The 9,354-nt window shown below is 44.5% G+C and overlaps 1 protein-coding gene across 4 annotated transcripts in view; it reads left to right on the forward strand.

Moving 5' to 3' along the window:
- LOC105473558 (dynein axonemal heavy chain 9) overlaps positions 1-9,354 on the forward strand; it is a 377,165-nt gene that overhangs the window by 83,826 nt on the left and 283,985 nt on the right. For all 4 annotated transcript variants that reach the window (XM_071082354.1, XM_011727370.3, XM_011727373.3 and 1 more), the window contains one exon: positions 6,310-7,180. In XM_071082354.1, the coding sequence (XP_070938455.1) occupies positions 6,310-7,180 (871 nt within the window). The remainder of the gene's footprint in view (positions 1-6,309; positions 7,181-9,354) is intronic.

The raw sequence follows: 9,354 nt of genomic DNA on the forward strand, positions 1-9,354 counted from the left end.
ATCAGCTCCTGTTTGTTTTTTCATTTTATTTTTATTTGATAGTTGTGTTCGTTTTTCTTTCTTCGCACTTGTATCTGCTGGCTGTGAGGATACTGCTACTCTAAGCTGGGTGTTCCAAATTCACATCTGCTAATTTGACATGCAGATGAATCCCTGGAAGAGGATGCTTTGAAAAGAACTGCTGGGAAACCAAACAGTTCTGCAATTTTGATGTATTTCTCTTTTTGTCAAGAAAAACATCAGAGCTAAAATGGAATCGTAGATTTATTGCTAAAGCGAATCTCAGTGGATGTCAACTTATGTGTTTTGTTTTCTTTCTTAGTTTGGTGTGTGTGAGTGTTCAAAATTTGTAGGTATTGTGTGTGGCATGTGAGTTTAAATCTGGTTTCTCCACTGTTAAGTTATTTATGAATTTCTAAGTTGCAGACCCTGGTACATTTTTCTGTGAATTCGAGTTTGAGTTTAATTCTGGTTTCTTCACTTTTAGATCATTTCTGAATTTCTAAAGTGGCAGACCCTGGTACGTTTCTCTGTGGATGCAAGTTTCTGCTCCTGATTAGGTTACACAGGTTAAGCTCAGTTTTGAATGTTCTCGTCTTTGAGGAGAGAGAAAAAAAAAACCTGAGTGTCTTCTTAAGCCCTTGCAGTCTGACAGGTGCTGTGTGAAGTTAGGTTGCATAGGTTGAGGTTCTTCATGTCCAGGTCAAATTTCAGCTCCTCCTTTAGTTCTTAACTCTAAATTATAACACCACATTTCTAGCTGAGCTCTCACCACAGTCATTGGCTAAATCATCCTACTCAGATTCAAGGGCTTTGTGCAACTCTTAAAGCTGGTGACCAGTTCTCCCTCTTGAATGAAAGGAATGCCCTCATGCTCTAGTGGAGTTTCAGCTTTTGATCTTCCTGACCTTGAACACAGTCCTCCTGACCTTAAGAAATGGCACGGTAACATACAATCTTCTTACCCACATCAAGACCAAGCTAATCGAGGGATTACTGAGTCAAAATAACCTATCTCTGTGAGCTCCAGCTCAACGAAGACCATTTGTGTTTTCAGCAGGCAACCAGATTCTATGAATGGCTGGAAGGGCTTTCTTGAAGATACCTTCCATGGGGTGCTGTCCTACATGACAACTAGAGAAAACAGCTTTCCACATAGCCCAAGGCAGCAGTCATGAGGAAAGAAAGGCTTTTGTCCTTCTTGCACAGTGTCTATTGTCTTTTCCATAACTGCAGAAAAGGGCGGTATTCGCCATTAAACCTCCCAGGGACATATCAGTATCCTAAGATATGTCATTCATTCAGCTTGATCCTGTTCTTCCAGTTAATCTGACTCATTCCCATGATTTAAGCTTTCATGGAGTAGATGAGGTTGTGGTCTAAACAGTGGAATCAGCAAAAAATGGTGTAGCTGTTAGGGTTTTTGAGATGATACACCTTTCCTGACCTCAAGGACTTATAACCTCAGGGACCATTTCAAAAATGAGCAATAAGGCATGCGCACTGGGAACCAGCTTTAATCCTGCCAGGGGAGGCAGTTCACACCTCCTGAAGAACATGGTGCTTGTCATGGTGAGCCACAGCCAGTGGTAAGTAAGAGCTGTTTCAGGGGGGGAAAAAAGAGTTAGAAAATGAGGATATTCTGGGCAAAGGAAATAGCACATAGGAAGATGCAGAAGGATGAAAATGTAAGAAACAGCTGGAAAACTGCATATGTGTATGACTGGGATGCAGGAAGTAGGAGAGGAGAATGGAGGAGGGCCATGTTTTGACCATAATCTCAGCCACTGAGGAGTCTAAGTATGACAAAAACATAATATAAAGACTGCCTTCTCATGGCCATGGAGAACACAGTGGGGCAAGGTAGGCTCAAGACCAGGTGCTCAATGGGAGAGTGGTTCCAACAGCCCAGATGAGAAGTGGTGAGGCCTGATCCGAAGCAGTGGCAGAGATGAGGGAGAGGGAAAATGGATTGCAGAGAGATTTAGGAGAATATCTGCAGGATTGACTGAATGTGGGAGATGGGGGAGAAGGAGAGTACAAGGGGATTTTTCACCTTCTAGCTTGGACAAGTGGTGGGAAGAGCTTTTGTCCCACTGTTCACTGAGGTGGTCACAGAATTAGAAGAACTGAGCCTCGCAAAGTCCGGGTTGGACACATTAATTTTTTTTTTTTTTTTTTTTTTTTTTGAGACAGAGTCTCGTTCTGTCACCCAGACTGGAGTGCAGTGGCGGGATCTTGGCTCTCTGCAACCTCCACCTCCCAGGTTCAAGTGATACTGATACTCCTGCCTCAGCCTCCCGAGTAGCTGGGACTACAGGTGCCCACCACCACGCCTGGCTACTTTTTTGTATTTTTTAGTAGAGACAGGGTTTCACCGTCTTAGCCAGGATGGTCTCGATTTCCTGACCTCGTGATCCACCCTCCTCGGCTTCTGAAAGTGCTGGGATTACAGGCATGAGACACATTGAGTTTTATGCTACCTGGTGGGTATCAAGGAGAGGTGTGACACCGTTCATGGTATACATAGATACGGACGGTGCTGAGGTTCACATTTACCAACAGCCAATTTCCCAGGAATCAATTTAACTCATTTATTCCTCTCTCTCCAGGCTCACATCTGGGTCAGGCCAGAATGAGTCATTTTTCCACGATCAAATGCATGAGCACCATATTTTCATTTCTTTTAATTATTGTTTTATTCATCCAAGCTTTCCAGGCATTTCTCCTTTAGAGTAAAATACATTTTGCCTTATTATTTCAACTTCAAAGACTCAACCCACCCTTTTCCCTCCTATTACTTTCTTGTTCTTTTTATTTTCTTTTTTCTTTTTTTTTTTTTTTTTTTGAGACAGAGTCTCATTCTGTCGCCCAGGCTGGAGTACAGTGGCGCCATCTTGGCCCCCTGCAACCTCCGCCTCCCAGGTTCACGCCATTCTCCTGCCTCAGTCTCCCAAGTAGCTGGGACTACAGGTGCCCGCCACCAAGCCCAGCTAATTTTTTGTATTTTTAGTAGAGACGGGGTTTCACCGTGTTAACCAGGATGGTCTTGATCTCCTGACCTCATGATCCTCAAAGTGGGACGCCTCGGCCTCCCAAAGTGCTAGGATTACAGGTGTGAGCCCAGCCACTTTCTTGTTCTTATACTGTATCATTTCCCCAGGGTTTAGAGGATGGCTTCCAGTTTATTAGGCACATGAACCAGGTCTATGAATATCCTGACAATGTGCTCTAAAGTTTTGAAATCGTAAGAGGGCTGCCTGCCCTCACATCTATGGGTTCCCTTGACAACTTAGGCCAAGTTGGTTTTTATGTGTGCTTAGCTACAGAAAATGATCACCCACAAATCTAAACCATAAACAAAAATTATGCCGCAGGTTGGATGAAGTTGGGAACAGGTTTGATAAACGTTCACCTCTTATAAATACTTGAGAAACCAGCATTGATTTAAGACTGCTTGTGGGTGCCAAAGGAAGAATGGTTAGCAAGATAATTTCTAATCTTCTATATGCACCCCAAATTGCTCCTATCTTACCTAAAAAGTTATTCCTGAATGGTGTTCCACTAACAAATTAAACAGGATGTGGGCTTTTAGAATTTGCTTGAATTTTTTAACTAACGTCAAGAGGTTCAGTTCACATTCTAAGTTCACTCTAGTCAAGATGAAAAGTGGAACCCACACACACCAACAATTAGGCTTTGGAAATGAAGAATAAGCACAAGAACTCCTCACCCTTGGTGATCTTTTTTGCTGGGCCCCTTGCCGTGAGCACATTCCATTTCTTTCCTCCTAGTTCTTTCCTCCTCGTAAGGGAGAAAGCTCCTCTCTCTCTCTCTATATATATATATATGTAGAGAGCAGGGCCCTTTTCAACTCTGAGCACTCCAACCTTCTGTTCTGAAATACGTGGAAGTTAAATAATAGAGAAGGCATGCGAGTGATAGTCAGTCCCATCCTCTTAAGATGTAAATCTACAACCATCGCACCTGAGCCAAAAATGATTTAGATGGAACAGGCTGGATTCAAACATAACGAGCGTGGAAGTTAATCTGACACTAATTTAATGGTATGCATAACTGTTATTCTGTTGCTTGGCAATTAGGCTTAAGTGGTAAGCATTCAGGTAAATGACTTCAATTAGGATTACTTTCCATCTGTCAAGTCAAATATTTCTAAAGTCAACAGAGAAAGGGCAGTTGAAAAACAGGGCTTTGTAAGTCATTTTCTTTCTTTTTCCCTCCTTTCATATTCTACCTGCCAATACGCAAACACATGCATGCACACACACAAACACACACACACAGTTGATGGGAGGAAATGGCCAATTCTCTAGTCACTCATTTCCTTGCAATCTTCCCTTTGATGGTGAACCCCATGATGCCCTGTTTTGATTTTAGCAGAACATACCATTGTCCCTTAAGCCGTGGTGTGTCTAGTATGTAGCCCTCCAAGCACACAGAAGCAAGAATACCTGAGCTTGAGGATGAGAGTGAGTAGAAAGTGGGGTTAGAGGAGAAAAATGAGAGGATCCTTGAACACTAGGGCTATGAGTGCCCTTGACCATAAAAAAGCCATCCGCAGCCGGGCGGGGTGGCTCATGCCTGTGGTCCTGGCACTTTGGGAGGCTGAGGCAGGTGGATCATGAGGTCAGGAGATGGAGACCATCCTGTCCAACATGGTGAAATCCCGTCTCTACTAAAATACAAAAAATTAGCCGGTCGTGGTGGTGCGTGCCTGTAGTCCTAGCTACTCAGGAGACTGAGGCAGGGAAATCACTTGAACCTGGGAGGCAGAGATTGCAGTAAGCCAAGATCGCACCACTGCACTCCAGCCTGGTGACAGAGCGAGACTCTGTCTCAAAAAAAAAAAAAAAGCCATCTGCCTACATGGGTTCCTTTGCATGTAGGGTCTTATGTTGGGGAAAACACTATGCAGGAACGCATGCTTTGTGGGGTGGCAGCATAAAGTCTGTCCACACTTACAAGGATTAGAAGCAGTTTCGGGTGCATGCATGCCATAAACACTGGAGAGAAGAGGATGAGGAAATGTGAAAAAAAAGCTAGAAGTAGTGCTCATAGGTGTCGAGTGCAGACCCAGAGGCTGCCCCAGGATGTAGAAGAGAGTGGGCCAGGGAAGGGTAAAGACAGAAAAGTTAGATCAGGGACCGCTTGGAGGAGAGCTCACGAAGATGAGGAGCCAGACTCGAGGCACACAGTGAAGGAAAGTGACCACGATTATCTGTCACAGGCTTTGCAGCCAGTCTTCGTGGCCGCTCACAATGGTTTTCCAGTGTGGAGTGCTGTTGCCTGAAGCTGACGCAGGCACCAGTGTGAGCTTCACCTTGAATGATGACACGACCCTGACAAATGGAAATCACCTGTGGAGTGTGCCTGGGTCCCACTCCCAGTGATTCTGATTTAGTTGGTCCATAGAGCAGTCTGGACATGGGGATCTTTCAAAGCTTTCAGAAGATCCTGACATGCAGCTAAGGCTGGTAGCCACTGCCCCAGAGTGATCAATGGAGGGAGGGTCAAGGTCGGGCTCCTGAGTCCCAGCTCTCCCACTTAAAGATTGCCTACCAAGCTGGGCTTGGTGGCTCGCGCCTGTAATCCCAGCACTTTGGGAGGCCAAGGCGGGTGGATCACGAGGTCAGAAGTTCAAGACCAGCCTGGCCGACATGGTGAAACCCCGTCTCTACTAAAAATACAAAAATTAGCCGGGCATGGTGGTGGGTGCCTGTAATCCCAGCTGTTTGGGAGACTGAGGCAGATAATTGCTTGAACCCGGGAGGCAGAGGTTGCAGTGAGCCAAGATCACACCATTGTACTCTAGCCTGGGCGACAGAGTGAGACTCTGTCTCAAAAGAAAAAAAACAAAATCACCTACCACTAAGTTCCCGGCAGGGCCCTTGGCTTTCCAACTTCTGCTGTAATATGACAGTGCTCTTTTGTGTCAAGTGGTCTTCAGAACCAACAGCTAGATGAAGGGCAGAGTCTAAAGGGGCTTGGATAAGGGGGTGTTCCCTTCTAGACCTGGGTGGAGAACATCCAAGCATAATGTTCTTTAATTGCCCTTCCTCCAATGCCCACTCCACCGCAGTCCATCCTGAATGTCTTTTTTATCCCAAAAGAAAATCCTGGGAAGAAAAGACATTCTTTGCTTTGGTGAAAATGATGTTTTTGGTGAAAGCCACTGCTCTTTCCTAAAACACCAAGCATTTAAATATTTCAGCTGGTTGCTACCTTAGAGATGCTAGGAGATGGGCCCCTGCATGCCATACTTACAAAGGAACACACTGTGTTTTGTAGGTTTGATAGCATCCACCCTCATCAAATGCTGGATGCCAAGCACATCGAGATCCAGCAGATGGAATCCACTATGGCCTCCATTTCTGAGTCCGCCAGCTTATTCGAAGTCAATGTCCCTGACTATAAGCAGCTGAGGGAGTGCAGGAAGGAGGTCTGCCAACTGAAAGAGCTCTGGGACACCATTGGAATGGTGACCTCCAGTATCCATGCCTGGGAGACCACACCCTGGAGGGATATCAAGGTGGAAGCCATGGAGTTGGAGTGCAAACAGTTTGTCCGGCATATCCGAAACCTGGACAAGGAGGTCAGGTCCTGGGATGCATTCACAGGCCTGGAAAGCACTGTGTGGAACATGCTGAGCTCCCTGAGGGCGGTAGCTGAGCTGCAGAATCCAGCCATCCGGGAGCGGCACTGGAGGCAGCTGATGCAGGCCACTGGTGTGAGCTTCGCTATGGACCAGGACACCACCCTAGCGCACCTACTGCAGCTCCAGCTGCACCACTATGAGGACGAGGTCCGGGGCATTGTGGACAAAGCTGCAAAAGAGATGGGTATGGAGAAAACCTTAAAGGAGCTGCAGACCACCTGGGCTGGCATGGAATTCCAGTATGAGGCCCACCCCCAGACCAATGTCCCCCTCCTGCGCTCGGATGAGGACCTCATAGAGGTTCTGGAGGATAATCAAGTTCAACTTCAGAACCTGGTGATGTCCAAGTATGTTGCTTTCTTCCTGGAGGAGGTGTCGGGCTGGCAGAAGAAGCTGTCCACAGCGGATGCTGTCATCTCTATCTGGTTTGAAGTGCAGCGAACCTGGACTCACCTGGAAAGCATATTCATTGGATCTGAAGATATTCGGGCACAGCTACCCCAGGTACCTGCTAAGGAAATCTAGAATCTCTCCATTCTCTGATCCAGGGTGAAGGGAAGGTCTCCCAGTTTCTGCATTGTCTAGGCTCTTTCCTCTTCTGCCTCCTTGCTTTGACTTTACTTAAAGACACTTCCCACAGATGCTCACCTTACCTGCCACCAAAAGTTAGGCAGAGGAAAAGAGGGACAGCAAAATGCACACCAATCAGTTTGTCCTTAGATGGGTAGGAAAAATAAAGGAGAATCTCATTCAGAAAAAACAAAAATAAAAATGTGTATATAAGAAAGATTTAAAAAAAATACTGGCTGCTGCAGTTTGGGATGAGATCCTCACGGGTTACTTCTTGGATCATTAAAATTCAAGTGTCCACTGAAAGTGAGTCTCGTTTCCAGGCAAATTCAAGTTCCTTCTCAGCAGCACGCCATTCTATCAACCACTGGCCTGTGTCAGCACTCCAACTACCAGCTGTCAGCTAAACTCCAAACAATGGATATCCCTAAAATACGTGTTCTTCTCATTATTACCTTCCCTGTGTTTGATTGCCCCTTCTAATTAGTCCTAATTAATGTGCCATTAATTTACCTCTCTCTCAATGGACTCTGATTCATTTTTAATTTTTTTCTTCGGGCTTCCTCTGTATTCTTTCAGTATGGCAAGTTCTTTGCTTACAAATTAGCTTGATTCCAAAATGTCACGCGCTGTCCAGGCTTTGGTTAGAAATTAAGGCACGTTCTGCCCACGGTTTTGCTGCTCATCCCAAAAAGCATATTTAGTGTAATATTGTAGATTAAAGGTTGTATATTTGCAGTGAAAAACAATAGAAAACAGTTCTGTATGGCAGTTGTCATTAAGTAAAATTGAATAAGCCAGATTTTATTTATCTCAAACACCAGCGATTGAAAGAGGCCAGGCTTAATTAGAAGGGGGCAGGGACAGAGGCAGAGATTCTTGCAGAAACTTTAAGGGACATGATTGAGAACTTTTAATTAAAAATACTGAAGAATTAGTATCATTAACCTGTATACAGTGCCACAGGTTTGTGTACAAAATATGTAAACACATTTACTTTCTCTGTAATAACAATGAAACAGAAACAGTTTCAAAACAATAAAATCAGCCAGGCTCTAATACCCTAACTGATAACTATTTTCATTCATTATGAATTTTTCCCAACTCTTGTTCATGTACATACATATTTTTACATAATTGCTCTCAGTGTAATTATAATTTTCTATTTAATTTTTTCCATTTGAACGTTTATGCCAGATATTTCGGATACTTCTACAACCTTGATACTGTTTTATTTTTAATTAGAGCAAAACATCTCATTGAGGAATCATATTTTACTTTACCCTCTTGTGTTTTGTTTGTTTGTTTGTTTTGAGACAGCACCTTGCTCTGTCGCCTAGGCTGGAGTGTAGTGGCGTGATCACAGCTCACTGCAACCTCCGCCTCCATTCAAGTGATCCTCCTACCTCAGCCTCCTGAGTAGCTAGGATTACAGGCGAGTGCCACCACGTCAAGCTAATTTTTGTATTTTTAGTAGAGACGAGGTTTCACCATGTTGGCCAGGTTGGTCTCGAACTCCTGACCTCGTGATCCGCCCGCCTCAGCCTCCCAAAGTGCTGGAATTATAGGCTTGAGCCACCACATCTGGCCTACCCTCTTGTTTTTAAGGGCAGGATCACAGAGAGAAGGAATGGCAGGCCTGGACTTGAGTCCTCATTCTCTCACTTGGGCAGGGTACTTAACCTCTCAATGCCTTGGTTTCCCTGTATGTAAAGTGGGACTAATACTAGTATCTATTCCAGAGTCTTCATTAAAACAATGCACATAGCACATACCATTATGATTTGTTGTTATGTAACAATAATACTACAAGCTCTACCACCTCACCAGGTGCCGTGTGTTTGGCTGAAGCACGTGGCATATATTAGTCTGTCCATCATTTCAGTGATACTGTGAGTGTGTATGTCTGGGAAAAATGATAACAACTGATTAATTTTGACATCAAAGGAGTATATTTGCTGAGGGAAAATTCATTTTGGTTATATACTTTTGCATGGGTCCAGAAAGAACGTTCCAGAAAGATCCACTATCTACTTAGGAATCAAGTGTTGTATGCCTGGGGATTAGGGGTGGTCTCTGAGACCTTTTCAGAGAGTCCTCAAGGTCAA

Source organism: Macaca nemestrina, chromosome 17 (genome assembly GCF_043159975.1).
Source record: "Macaca nemestrina isolate mMacNem1 chromosome 17, mMacNem.hap1, whole genome shotgun sequence".
Taxonomy (NCBI): Eukaryota; Metazoa; Chordata; class Mammalia; order Primates; family Cercopithecidae; genus Macaca; species Macaca nemestrina.